At 32.8% G+C, this 15,382-nt stretch overlaps 1 protein-coding gene across 1 annotated transcript in view; it reads right to left on the minus strand.

Moving 5' to 3' along the window:
- NIPBL (NIPBL cohesin loading factor) overlaps positions 1-15,382 on the minus strand; it is a 113,442-nt gene that overhangs the window by 48,020 nt on the left and 50,040 nt on the right. Inside the window, exons 11-20 of the mRNA XM_068990355.1 lie at positions 13,964-14,161; positions 13,664-13,735; positions 13,479-13,568; positions 11,790-11,893; positions 8,720-8,806; positions 6,126-6,357; positions 5,121-5,272; positions 4,508-4,588; positions 3,962-4,062; positions 2,457-2,595 (exon numbers count right to left, since the gene is read on the minus strand). Of these exons, the coding sequence (XP_068846456.1) occupies positions 2,457-2,595; positions 3,962-4,062; positions 4,508-4,588; positions 5,121-5,272; positions 6,126-6,357; positions 8,720-8,806; positions 11,790-11,893; positions 13,479-13,568; positions 13,664-13,735; positions 13,964-14,161 (1,256 nt within the window). The remainder of the gene's footprint in view (positions 1-2,456; positions 2,596-3,961; positions 4,063-4,507; positions 4,589-5,120; positions 5,273-6,125; positions 6,358-8,719; positions 8,807-11,789; positions 11,894-13,478; positions 13,569-13,663; positions 13,736-13,963; positions 14,162-15,382) is intronic.

A 15,382-nucleotide genomic window follows, 5' to 3' on the forward strand; every position in this document is an offset into this window, starting at 1 on the left:
GAGAGAACACCGCAACGAGAAACCTACGCACTGTGACTACAGAGTAGCGAGCACTCTCACAACTAGAGAGAACCTGCTCACAGCAATGAAGACCCAGCACAACCAAAAATAAAGAACTTTTAAAAATACTAAAACTTTAACCAAACTCTTTTGTGTAACAGAAGATACAATCAGCACTGTTGTGTTCAGTCCCTCAGTCATGTCTGACTCTGTGATCCCACGTAAGGCAGCACACCAGTATTCCATTTCCTTAACTAGCTCCCAGAGTTTGTTCAAACTTATGTCCACTGAGTCGGTGATGCCATCCAACCATCTCATCCTGTTGTTCCCTTCTCCTCCTGCCTTCAATCTTTCCCAGCATCGGGGTCTTTTCCAATCAGCTGGCTCTCTGCATCAAGTGGCCAAAGTACTGGAGCTTTAGCTTCAGCACCTGTTCTTCCAATGAATATTCAGTGTTGATTTCCTTTAGGATTAGCTGGTTTGATCTCCCTGCAGTCCAAGGGACTCTCAAGAGTCTTCTCCAGCATCACAGTTTGAAAGTATCAATTCTTTGGAGTTCAGACTTCTTCATGATCCAACTCTCACATCCATACACAACTACTGGAAAAACCATAGCTTTGACTAGACGGACCTTTGTCAGCAAAGTAATGTCTCTGCTTTTTAATAGGCTGTCTAGGTTCATCATAGCTTTTCTTCCAAGGATCAAGTGTCTTTTAATTTCATGGCTGCAGTCACCATCCACAGTGATTCTGGAGCCCAAGAAAATAAATTCTGTCATTGTTTCCATTGCTTCCCCACCTATTTGCCATGAAATGACAGGACCGGATGCCATGATCTTCATTTTTTGAATGGTGAATTTTAAGCCAGCTTTTTCACTCTACTCTTTTCACCTTTATCAAGAGACTCTTTAGTTCCTCTTTGCTTTCTGCCATTAGGGTGGTGTCATCTGAGGTTATTGTTATTTCTCCCAGTAATCTTGATACCAGCTTGTGCTTCATCCAATATGCTTCATTCTTAACATATGTTAAGAATGAGAAACGTGTGTAACAAATGAAATACGAATGGTTGTTTATCATGATCTAGGTCAGAACAATTTTGATAGAAAATACAAAAAGAATTTGAAAAAAATTTGCAGGTTCAGAGTTTATGAAATGCTGGAATATAATACTAAATAAAATTCAACTCCATCATTAGAAATTTAAAGATCAGTATATAGGTAATTCAAAGTTGTAGAAACCTGATACATGAATAAACATTAAAAAAATTCACTAGTAACCAGAAAAATGCAAAATAAAACACTGTATTAGTTTATACTAACCAGACTAGGCAAAAATCAAAAAGTATGAATGTAAACTAGAATATCACTTTAGAGCAAACTGACCAGTTTCATTAAGTTAAAAATGTATGTAAATTATGATTTAATATTCTACTTCTGAGTATACCTAGAGAAACTTATGCTTCAAGTTGTGTGTCACATATGATGTATTTAACCCAAGTCAAAAAGAATCTAGCATTGTATTAAAAACAATGGCATGTGAAAAAAGTTGCTGTAAATGTCATTATATCATTTATGTAAATTAAAACTTTATCAAATATGCAGATAAATAAATAAATGAAAGAAGATAAACATTCACAATGTAAGGAAAGACTGTGAAAAGAGAATGAGATTAGGAGAAGTGGAGAACAGGGACCTCAACCTTTTTGATACTTGTTTTATACTTTGCACCTTTCTGATTATAGTAAAGAAATAAAATTAAACCTCTTTTGAACTTTTTGGAGGTAAAACTATAGAACCTGGAAAAATGTTAAGTGTTGATGGGTAAAAGCTACAAAACCAAAAGCAAATCATAGCTATAAGTTACTCAAATTGTTGTTGTTTAGTCTCTAAGTTGTATCTGACCCTTTTACAACCCCATGGACTGTAGCCTGCCAGGCTCCTCTGTCCATGGGATTTCCCAAGCAAGAATACTGAGTGGGTTTCCATTTCCTTCTCTAAGGGATCTTCTGAACTCAAGAATTGGCAGGTGAATTCTCTACTGTTGAGCCACCAGGGGAGCCCCAACGTTACTCAATAGAGAAGGCATAAATTCATTTTCAGCATGAATTAAACATTAATTACATTAAAATTTTTTGTTACATGTGACTATAGATATTGCATACTATAATACTCATTTTCAAATTCAGTATCTCACTTGAACCTTACAACTTGTAATGAGCTTGTTAGGTATTATCATTCCCATCTTATAAAGAAACAAGATTAAACCAATTTATACATTTCATGAAAGGTGGATACTAGAACTCAAGTCTCCTAAAATTTAGTCTAATGCTTGACAAGGATCTGAAAGCCCAGTCAAGAAAACCTAATTAACACCTTCAGTTTTATAAGAATGGCAGAGAATACAGGTACTTCTTCCTACAAAAGCAAACAGTTCTAAAACTTACAAATGATTCCTTACTTTTTTATTTGAGTCCTCTTCTGAATTAGAGTCCTTCTCTGATGATGGTAAGTGTACTACACACTGAATTAGTTGTAAAACCAGTGCTGTAACCATCTGAATATACATAGGCTCTCCATCCATATCACTACTATTTAACCTTTAATGGAGAAGAAAATATTTGAATCATACAGCATATGAAGAGAATTTCATTTTACATGTTATTTATGATCTGCAAGTTTCAGGATGCTTTCTTTACCAAAATTTCTAGGCATTATCCTTAGTGCTTATAACAGTGACCTTAAGTTAATTATTTTGGGAAAGTTAGAAATAATACCAACTAAATGTCTATGTGTAGATCATTAAAACAGTCACAGAAAAAATGCAGTATATAAAATTCTATACTTTGTATGTACTGCAGATTGAAAACTATAATGTAAAACATCAAATATTTTTCAAAGTGATTTTAAAATGACAAGTCTTCAGGATTTCACAATGCCGAGGCATTCTGATATTTCTTTTCTTATTAAAATCTGCTCCATAGTCAGTTCTTGATCATACGTTAAGAGTATGAGGTCTGTGACACAGAATGTAAAAAACCAGATTTTAAATCTTTTTGTTTAAAAGAGTATTCCTTTATACACTGATAGCTTTTCTTCAGGTTTTAGTAGACAATAGATGTTTAGCAATACACAAGTGGTCCAAAAAAAGTAAGATAAAAACAATTATTTTATAGAAGACAACCTTCAAAGCAATCTAAATATAACCCTATATGCTAGGATTATATTTAATCACCCAGGAATATTATGATAGTCATGGAAATTATGATGATGATCTATGCCAGCAAAGGCAATACTGCTAACAATAGTGGATAACATTTCTTAATCTGTGCTTAGTGATTTAAAGTCATGTCTATTGTCTATATTGCCATTAGAGCAATTTTTCAGCTCTCTTAAAAAAATATTATATAATGACTTACTATTGTATAAAGGATTAAGTTCAAGTTTCTTAATAAGGCTTGTAAAATCCCTGAACTGTCTCTGATGCTTCGGAGCCGTATTTCCTACTGCTCTTCTCACAGACCAATGGTTCTTAAACAGGGATGACTCTGCCCTTCAGGGGACCTTTGCCCGTGTCTAGTGAAAATTTTGGTGATCATAAATGGAAAGGGTACATTTCTTTTGGTTATCTAGTAGGTAGGGGCCAAGGATGCTGCTAAGCATCTTACGATGAACAGGCCAGCACTCCAAACAAAGTACTATCTGGCTCAAAATGTCAATTACGCCAAGACTGAAATTCCCTGCCAAAGATTTTTACGCTTGACAATCACTGACCCTGTAAGTCCCTTAAGAGTGTATTGTTATTTCACACATTTAAGCTATTCTTCATGCTGTTCTGACACAGAACTGCCTTTCTTTCATTCGATGATTAAAACAAAAATCAGAAATGATAAAGAATAAATATATGATGGCTACAGTATAATGGGGTTCTTCATCATAAACTTGGTGTTTGCTATAGTTAGTTACCTGAAGTTCCTTAAGCTCCTCTTGCTGGTAGGTAATCTTGCAAGTGAAGTAAAAATTTCTTCCAAAATTAACTGCCTATGTTTTTCATATCTTGAGAATACCTATTTAGCAATTATAAGATTTCAACTTAAGTTATAATTATTTGAAAACAAACAAAAATGATACTATACTATGTGATAAAATTCTAATCTGCCATTTAGAATGAAAATGTTTCCAACATCTTCAACAGTAATGACTTAATTTGCTCAACTTTTCTATCATTAATTGTAACATTCTTATAGAAGTCATAGTATACTAGTTTCATGTAGAGGAATATGATATCTTGGGTATGGAAAGTAAGACAAGATTTAAATGACTTTAAATAATTGATTGTATTAAGAAATTATTAAATATTTTTAAATACTTAGAAGTGTTTAAAATCTAAGGCATACTAAAATAGCCCTCATGGAAAACTCAAATCTGCATTAGTTTTTGCAAATTTGTATTGAATGATATCAATATTATTTTTGGGGGGGATAACTAAAAAGGTGTACTGATCATACTTACTGCAGTGACTAATTTAATGGCACACAATTGTAGTTCACTGACATTTTCCACAAAAAATGGTGTTATTCCCATTGAAGATACCTGCACAGACACAGAGAGTAATGATAATACACATATGTAATAGATTTCAGTAACATTCTACATTACTAAGTCCCAAAACACTAAAAAACTTACTGAAAAACAATGAGAGAGCATTTTCTTTTCCCTCATCAATCGGTACCTAGTTTTTCCTTTGTCCCTTTCATCTTCAAGAAAATTAGTACATACCTTCCTTCCCAGATGGCATTCCTCTAATTACCAACTTTTAGACTGATTTTCACTATTCTGGAAGAAATATCCTAACATATTTTAAAGGAAATGATCATATAACTTTCAAATAATTTAGATTTTAGAATTTACACTACATTTACCTTTCTTCTGCCCCAAGTGCTTCTTTTTAAAACTTCCCTAGACTTTTACTTCTTCCATTTAGATATAATATACTCAGAATAGAAAAAATTAACATAGTGCTGGTATTATTATTGAGTGTTCAAGGTTAAACTGAATCCAATTAGGTCCTTTATACTTGAATTATTTGGTCTAGAAATATGGAAAATGCTTGAAATAAACTTACCTGAAGGATTGTTGTGTCTGTTAGAAGTTGTATTTCTAGTAGTTCTGATAAGCTGCTAACAATGTCACAAACTTTATTATAAAGCATTACTATTACTCTCTGCTTATGGGTAGAACATTTAGCCCGTTTTGCCTTTGAACTTAATAAGCCTCCTAAAATCAAAAAAACAAAACAAAACAATACAAGGCTTATGTCAACTTTTAAAAATGTCTACTAGTAATGAAACTGCTTCCTGAATTAAAAGAACACATCTTTTTTTTCTTCCCTATATAAAAATATAACTTGGCAAAAAAAGCTATTTATTTATTGAAGAGAAAATTATTCTCTAGGGAATACTAAGAAAGTCACCATTGTTAGAACAGATTTTCAATGGCTATTAAATTCTTGTATCTTAAATATAAATTTATTTCTTATTTTTCTTTTCCATCGACTGGAGCAGGATAGTAAGATTATATTCCCCTTAAATCAACTTGCAATAATTAAATAATTATTTAATAGATAATTAACTTAGATATTCATGATTCAAGTTTGCCCTCCTCTCTTCAAATGTAAACATGTTAATATACTTGACTCATTTATAAAGATTATCAGTAAGAGGAAGAATATACATTTTTTAATTAATTTATTTTTTATTGAAGGATAACTGCTAAGAATATACATTTTTAATCAACCCATTTTGTAGATAATATTTTAGGCAAAATTAGGGTGAAGTGCTAAATGGAACCAGAAGTGAATATTAACATTATCTAAGATTGCCAGACCAGTAAAATTACTTGTTATTGTATGTAAACAATTGCTGAAGAAATTATAACTGAACAAGTACCAGACTGAAAAAGTTCTATATTCCAGTCAAATGAAGGGCAGTGTTTATTACAATTTTATAATCTAGTAATTTTGGTGCCATTTGAAGTCACTGCATTCTGACCCATCCAACATGGCAAAATTATATTACAGGTAATTTTGATATTAAACTATAAAATTATCAGTATAAAAGGGCAAACCAACCTCCATGAGGATCTAATCTGTAAACAGGATCATACTGAGGATAAAGTGTATTCTGCAAATGAAATTTAGTGTATTGTATAACTCTTTCGATTACATCCTCAATATATACAGCTTTTGGCATGTTAGGGGATGTCATGATGTTTATAGTTGTAAGACAGGCATCTGCTGATTTTGTCACTCTCTCCATAATAAGGTCTCTCCATAACCTTTCTTCTTCTTCGGTATCATTATTCTGTAAAACAGCACGTTGTTAATGAAATGGAAATAAACACATTTATAGGTTAAAATATTTTTTAAAGATTATAATATATTTGACCTTCACTGTAAAACTCTGTGTCGGGAAGATTCCCTAGAGTAGGAAATGGCAACCCACTTCAATATTCTTGCCTGGAAAATGCCATGGGGTTGCAGAGTCGGACATAACTGAGTAAGTGAGCATGCACAGTGGAAAACTTGGTAAGAGTTTTGATGTGGGTCTATTTAAAGAATATCAGGAATGAAGTACAAATACTTATATTAGGTATGATTTTTGTGTTAATGTTTTGAAACATAATGTACTCTTACTTTCTAATTTCACCATTAGGTGACATTCCAATAACAAAGTTTTAGTTATGTTTATCTTCTGGGATAGACTTATTTTAAAAGTAAGTAAAATGTTACCGACTCAATCATTTCTAATACCTATTTTTCAACAACACTGTATTTTTGAAACTGAGATTAAAAAGTGGTGATTACGCAGACTACTGAAAACATAGTTTATTTTCTAAAATAGATAATTCAACAACTGATAGACTACGTTTTAATTTATACATCAGCAATATGCATTACAATTGGGAAAAAGTGACTTTAATCTTACTTTTAAAGGGAAAATCCTTCTATCACATCCTGACTTATAAGATATCGACTTTATATTCTAGGAATATTTTCATATGCATGCTATCGAAAGCTTATAACAGTGAGAAGAGGAATGAATAAAAGCATAATATATGTAAAGCAGAGCAGGGCTTTATACTAAGGCCAAAAAACTCCACCTCTCTAGCTTTCTTTCATTTTACTACTTACATATCCACTAAAAAAAGTAACCATAAAATATCTTTTCTTTGATATTGAAACTGTTATTTGGAATAGTCAGTTAGGGAGGTTCATCACTCATGTCAAACATTAAGGCTTAAAAGCAACACACTAAAAAGCGCTAAGGTTTTCAGGAATAAAAACAATTTCATTAAAAGCGACTCAGCAAGTTCTCCAGAACTTTGAACTCTAGATTCTTGCTATTTACCACAGTTTCTTGCTAAAGTATTAAACACACACACACACACACACACACACAAACACACGCACCTTGTAAGACTAAAGATGTAGTACTGGGTTGGCCCAAAAGTTCGTTTGGGTTTTTGTAATATCATATGGGAAAACCTGAACAAACTTTTTGGCCAACCAATATACTGTCACTATAGTTTCTCTAATCCTTTAGGTTTATATGATTCAAAAGTTATTTTAAAAGGGCACTGGAAAAATATGGATATATTTAACAAACCACAGAAATACCACCTGAGATTACTTTTCTAAATTCCATGTAAATCACTTAGCACTCCCGTGCCTTCTGAAAACATCAAGAACACTTCCTTTCTTGATATAATCAAGATATATCAAGAGATTTATTTCGAGATATAATCCAGCTCATGTGCTAAACATATATACTATGTATGTATACATGAGAATGAAGTATTATCAATAATACTTGCTACCAGTTCTTCTTGCTAGATGAAAATTGGACCTTTTTGTTTCAAAATTTTCTACACTATTTTTATTATCAGTCATTTAAAAATAAATTTCATTCACTAAAAATATTTCCAAATTCTTATCTTACATTAAATTCCTCTAAGCATTAGTGTTTGAATTTATTAATTGTTAAAGAGACACCAGGATCAATTCAAATGCACATACAGTTTTGAAAGTCTGCTATGAAGGTTAGGAAGGCAGACCCTGGTTTATATAAACCATTATTATACCATGTTGCTACCGCTTTTGATAAAGCACACTAAAATGTAATGACAGCTGCAGTTAACATTTATTGAGAACTTACAATGTACCAGACACTGTTACGCAGGTTACATGAATTAATTGAGGAAACATCCTTTCAACATTTGAGCTAGATATAAATATAATACATAAGGATCAACATTTTAGGATACACTAAGAAATTACCATATGGTTTCCAACTATTTAGTTCTCCAGGGAAGGTCAAGAAAAAGAATTACTTCTTACCAACATTTTATAAATGAAAAGACATTTTAAAGACTTATCCACTGACAAAAGGAAAAGCATAATGTAAGATTAAAGAATGATCCTTTGAATTGAATGAATTTACATCTGTCACCATATTTATATCAAAGCTGTCAACTGATAATGTGTAACATTAATTTTGAACTACTAAGAATCAAATTCTAACTGCAAGGCAAAATGTGAATTAGTAAACAGTAGCAACAAGTTCAAATTAATAAATTTTGGAATTTTCCCTATAAATCAAAGTTGCTTATGAAAAACTGTATAATTTAATAGAGTAAAATTAACAATACAGATCTTAAACTTACATGATTTAACAAAGTAGAGAGCTTTGACCCATCTTGAATATTCTTTTCCAAGATATTTAGGACTTTCACAGTTTTGTCAGTGGAAAGCTAAACAGAAGCAAAAATTATTTTATCAATCATTGGTAAACATAGTAAATTATTCAAGAAATATTCTGTACAATTATTCCCCTTAGTTTATGGATTATATAGCATTAACACTCGCTCAAAGAGTAGAAAAATAAAATTTTCTCACTTAGCTCCTCCACTCAGATCTGAATTATGTAGAGAATTACTTATTAATTTTTGAAAGAATAGCAAACGGAATGGGCATATATGTATGTTTCTAACGCAAATCCTACCATATAGCTAGTTAAGACTGAATTTGTTCTGGCCCTCTGCTCTGTGAAAGTGACACTGACATGCATATGATCACAGAGGCACCCACACATACTCTCTCTAAATATTTCATCTGTTGATTTTTTATTTTTAAAAACACCTATTTAATTTCTTACAAATAATGTTTTCTGTATTTAAAAAATTAGTAGTCATTGTAGAGGTTCTACCAGGAAGCAACTATTACCCATTCCTTTGACTAAGTCTCCCTATCATGTAGCTAGGACTCTCAATGGAATCAGTCAGAAAAGTAATATGGGAGGATCAAAAGAGTAAGTGACATCAGGTATATTTTCTTTATTTATATATTGGTGTTGGAGAAGGAAATGGCAACCCACTCCAGTACTCTTGCTTGAAGAATCCCATGGATGGAAGAGCCTGATAGGCTACAGTCCATGGGGTTGCAGAGTCAGACACGACTGAACGATTTCACTTTACATACTGGTATATAGAAAAAATTTCCCCCAAATATATTGTTTTAGATAATTTCACAATAGATTAAACCACTGAAACTTTTGGTATATTATCCATGCTTTGAAAATACTCAGTAAATGGACTTTTTTGAAATAGCTAGCTAATAGAACACTAGCTAATAGAAACATTATATATATTTTTGAAATAGAAACACTATAGAACTTATGACATAAAACCTAAAGGGGGCATTGGCACTTCGGAAAACTGATGCCATATTTGCATATACAAAATAAATCCATATACTCCTCACTGCACACAGTAATATCAATGTGAACCAATAGTACATTAATTCTTGGGTAATCATGTGAAATGTCTATATAGCTTTAAAATCCTAACTCATGAAACTTCTGGCACTGTCAGTGGGAATGTGAATTGGTGCTGCCACTATGGAAAACCAGTATAGAGGGTTCTTTAAAAAGTTACAACCAATCTGTCATAATCAAGTGATTCCACCTCTAGGTACATATCTGAAGAAAACAAAAGCACTAACTTTGTAAGATATATGCATTCCCATTTTTACTGTAGCAATATTTATAACAGTCAAGACATGGAAGCAACAAACGTGTCCATTCATAGATGAATAGATAAAGAAAATGTGGTGTGTGTGTGTGTATTTAGCCATGAAAAGAAGGAAATCTTGTCATCTGCAACAATATGCATGGACCTTGATGGCATGATTCTAACAGAAATAAGTCAGACAGAGAAAAACAAATGCCATATGATCTCACCTGTATATGGAATCTTAAGAAAAAAAGAATTTATAAATACAAGGAACAGGTTGGTGGTTGCTAAAGGTGTGAAGTGGGGGTGGGTAAAGTAGATGAAGGTGGTCAAAAGGTAAAAATTTCCAGTTATAAGTCAGTCCTGGGAATGTAATGCAAGGCATGATGAATATAAGTAACAATACTATGGTTTATGTCTGCAAGTTGTCGAGAGAATAGAACTTAAAGTTCCCATAAAAAAAAAAAAAATGCAACTGTAACTGTGTGTGGCCATGATGTTAACTAGATTTACTTTGTATCCTTTTCCAATACACACAAATATTGAATTGTTACACTGAACTCCTGAAACTAATATAAATGAATACAAATGAATAACTGATTATATTTTAACTTTGGAGAGAATATTAAAATATTTCCCAGTTTACTTTAAAACTAAATAAATAAGTTTAATTTTTGAGAAAACAAATTCTTCAGATAAATACAATCTTTCATTAAATCTTTTACTATGCTTGGAGAACAAATCATTATCTTTACATTACAGACTAAGAGTAGAAAATTTTGTAAAAGAGGAGGCTGATTAAGAGGGAAGAGGATTTTTTGGACTGTATTTGCACAGTAAGCATGCCGTAGTTTAGGAGTTGACTGCTGGATCATAAAGATTATGGGAAGCTAATCGTTGATGTTGTCACTACTGTTTGAAGTATTATTAAGGAAAAAAATTTCTGTTATTCCATTAGTGCAATGAGACTACTTGGCAACAGACAGCTCATAGGAAAGACAACCCACAGAAATTATTATGAAGCCTACAACAATGAGATTCTGTACTTATTAACAATTAATGTGTTAACAGACACAGAGAATAGATTTGTGGCTGCCATGGGGGAGAGGTGGTAGGGGAGGGAAGGATTAGGAGTTTGGGATTGTCAGATGCAAGCTATTAATGTAGGACGTATAAGAACAAGGTATAATACCAGGAACCATTTTCAATATCCTGTGATAAACTATAATGGAAAAGAATGTTTACAGATGTATAACTGAATCACTCTGTTGTACAGCAGAAAGTAACACAACATTGTATATCAACTATACCTTAATAAAATAAACCAAAAACCCCCCCAACAATTACTGTGTTAAAACCATGGCTTAACTCTTTCAATCAATGTAAATGACTAAAAGGAAATGTCAAAGAAAAATTTAGTGTATTTCTGCATTTAAATACTTTAAATATTTGGGACAATGAAAAAATAAACAGTGACAAAAAATCCAGGACTATGTCGCTTTGAATGCAAAATATGATTTTTCTTTAGAATAATTTGCAGAATATGCCTTTGATTCAAGCCTTGTCATTTTTTAAAGAAATAATTGTCAGATTCTCAGAAAGAAACAATGAATTGTCTTTTCATCATTACTTACTTTATATAAACTTTGCAATTTACCTTTAAAACTTTAATTTCAAACATGAGAGAGTAAGTAAATTTATAAATTTTACTTTAGTGAGATACCTTATCCATTATACCCATTGCTTTAATTTTAGCAGATTCACTGCCAAGTTCATTAAGCTGATGTTTTCCTAAGAGCAGTTCCTGAGGAATTTCATCATCATCACCTGAAAAACCAATTCAAACATACATAGTTTAGGTAAAACAAATAGCTCAAAAATAGTTAGCTTTAGTTAATAAAATTTCTGCATATATACAAATAGACGCAAACAAACAAAAATAATATCCTAGGAGGCCTCTGTAAACCTCAAGCAAACCCTGAATAAAAGAGGACAAAGATTACAATTAGACTTCTGACTAAGATGGGAAGAGGAGATATATATCTTATGTTTACTACTTTATGACCCTTCTCAAGCAAACTTTCTGCCCCAGCAGGCTGACCTGTATGGACTACATCAACAGTCTCCCATGCCCTCTGGCTTCTGTTTGGGTTCAGCCAGTGGGATGCCCTGTCAGAAGATCAAAGAGAAGGAGAGTGAGGTCAGGGTGTTTATATTCCTGACTCCTTCCTTGCAAGGTCTCCTCAAGCTGCTCGTGTCCTCTGACCAAAAGAACACTTGTTTTTACAAGGCAACCTATTCTAAAACTTTTTCTTTTCCTATTGACTGAGTTCTATTGACTTCTCTTTACCCCTGCTCCTTTGGGGACAGGGGTGGTAACAGTTCCAAGACTGCTAACTTTGGGTTTCCGCTCTATTCTGCCCCTATCTTTGTAATCTTGGTCTCTTTGTAAGTAACTACTCAAATTATCTTAATTTGAGAATGTCATATGACTTCTTGTTGGGATCTTAAGTGACATGGAAGACAGTTTTCCTGCACACAATTCTAAAGTTTTAGAAATGATGAAGTGGATATTCTAAGTTATCAGGGAAAGCATTAATGATACTTACACAAGTAACTGTCACAAAAACAAATACTTTTAAAATAAAGGTAATATACCTTTAATGCATTTTTAAACAGATATACTCATACTAGAATTACTGTACTCCATCTAGTTTTTGTATAAATTAGGCACTAGTGTTTGTATCTACTGAAAGTGGCATAAAATTGTTGAGAGCAGCTCTAAACAATGTAAGCAGCTTTAAAAAAAAATAAACCTCACATTTTTTACGTCTGTAGGTATGACCCATATATATTATTATAAATGTAACACAACATTACATTAACCCTATGTATTCTAATTGCTTTACAATTTTGTTTCCCATATTGGATACAGAATATGTACGTAATACATACGTAAAGCCTGGGGCATTTATGTTTGCATCTCTAGCACTTAACATACTACTGACAAGCAGTAATTATTCAAAAAATATTGTCTTTTAGAATAAATTAAGCAGGTTCTCATTTCTGCATCTTTTATTAGTACCCTTCTTCTCTAGGGCCTACTCAAGTTTCATCTGCATAAAGGCTTCCCTAATTATTCTAATTTACTATGGTAGCTGTACTCTCAGGACTCCTAAAACACTATCAGTACTAAACTAATTTAACATTTGAATTTTATACCAACATTTTCAGTTACTTGGTAACACAGACTAGATTTGATGCCACACTAGGTTTCAATTTCTTAAGAGCACAGATCATCCCTCTGAATCTACTAGAATAACTGGCAGAAAGCTTAACAAACAGGTAAATAAATATATTTTAAATTGAGTTTATATTTAGAGGTAAATAAATATATTTTAAATGATTTTACCAAAAGCAGTAAAATCCATATCTTCTAAGTTATCCAAAATATTCTCTATTGAGGCTGTGAATCTCTTAAAAGTTGAAGAATCCATCATTTCTGCAAAGGAAGAAAAATCCCAAAACTTAATCTTCCACATTCCAAGTAGAAAACTGAAATTGATGACTATGAATAAAGACAAACTAAAATGTTACCTTCGGGTGTTAGTTTTGGTTCATAAGCTTTCCGCTTCTTCTGTTTTTCTTTTTTCTTCATTTTTCTAGCGACTAAATGAACAAAAAGAAATACTGAAATGCAGTAATAACAACCTAAAATACTTCTATGTCTACTTTCTTCCTGAACATTAATTAAAAACTTGAACAATAATCACTGCTAATACAAATTTTTGTCTTGATTAAAAATTAGCTCATAAAAAGGTATAAAAATTCTTTAAAGTTAAGACCTTAAGTTTAACATCAGCTTATGTAAGAAATCCATTGACACTGATGAATTACCCTCACTAAGGCTGGGAGGAGGAGAATAATCTTCCATGTCAGAATCTGATGGGCTTCGGTTTCGATAACGACCACCACCTGAACTCCTTCTTCCTTCATGAGAGTGGCCACTTCTCCTATGATCCCCAGAGCTTCTTCTGTCACGCTCTTCATATTCCCAAGCTTTATCATCATCTTTTTTATGTCGTTTCCTAGAGGCTAGAAGCAAATCCCCATGACAAATAATTTACCTCACTTAAAAGACTATTAAAACTTGTACTTTAAAAATGAACCACCCTGGGCGGCGGGCGGGGGGGCGGGGTGCAATCTTCATTTGTGTGAGACTAGGAAATTCTGAATCATTCTGATTAACCAGAAATATAAATTATGGTACAGAAATGGTATCACTTATTTTAGCATTTATCTAGATTTAGAAAATTTTACATGAACTTGGTTTGCTAATGAATATAGATAGGAATATTCTGGGAATTAAATCACATTGCTCATTTTAAAGAGATATTTGGTGAATCAATAATACCTAAAACTCAGGATTAATTAAGGCATGTAAAACAAACTTTATCTAGAATTGGATAAAAACCAGAAACACTTTAAAACACATTTGGATTGCTGGTGGGAAGTGGGGTTTGGAGGAAAAGTAAACTTTTGAGCAACTGTTACAGAATGTGGGTAACCACGTATACTATCAATTAACAGCCAAGTTAAGCCCACAACATAGCTATAAATTCAACAGACTTGATAACCTAACATCACGAGCTACCAATACAAAGACAGAATACACCTGTATAGTTGTAAATACCCACACACTGAATTCAGTTCTCCAACAATATACTTGCTTAAACCCAAAAAGATAGCTTTTAAGTTTATGCATGCTAGATAAGCATATTTATGTATGTTACCTTCAATCCCTTCCCCATCCTTCCAGAGGTATAAGCATTCTGCTAAAATCACCAGTACTGACAGGAGCCTCTAGGCAGAACTGGCAAACAGATTTCATCTGACACATCAACTCTGATCAACCAGTAGTAGCTGCCCAGAGCATAATGTTGAGAATAATTCTGAGCCCTGAGACAAAGCACCATATTTCAGCAAGAAAGACTGATTAAAAATGTCTGTCCAGCGAGACTTGGAAGGAATACAAGTGAAAAATATTTAGCACATCTGTTCTAGGATATAACAATACCAAGTTAAAACCAGGATAGAGAACTGATGTGTTCTACATCCTGTGATCATACACTGGTTGTTGAAGTGACCACTTGTTGCTGACAGTGAATTACTTTCTAGTCTGTGGTCCTGAACCTGACTCCTTTGCTTATCTTGTGACTTGCTTCTATTTTAAATCCTTAACTATCACCAATACCCAAGTTCTTCACAAGAAACTGTTGCTTGAGTCCCTAGTCCTCTGGTGCTAAGTCACTTCAG

This window comes from Capricornis sumatraensis, chromosome 18 (assembly GCF_032405125.1).
Source record: "Capricornis sumatraensis isolate serow.1 chromosome 18, serow.2, whole genome shotgun sequence".
Classification (NCBI taxonomy): domain Eukaryota; kingdom Metazoa; phylum Chordata; class Mammalia; order Artiodactyla; family Bovidae; genus Capricornis; species Capricornis sumatraensis.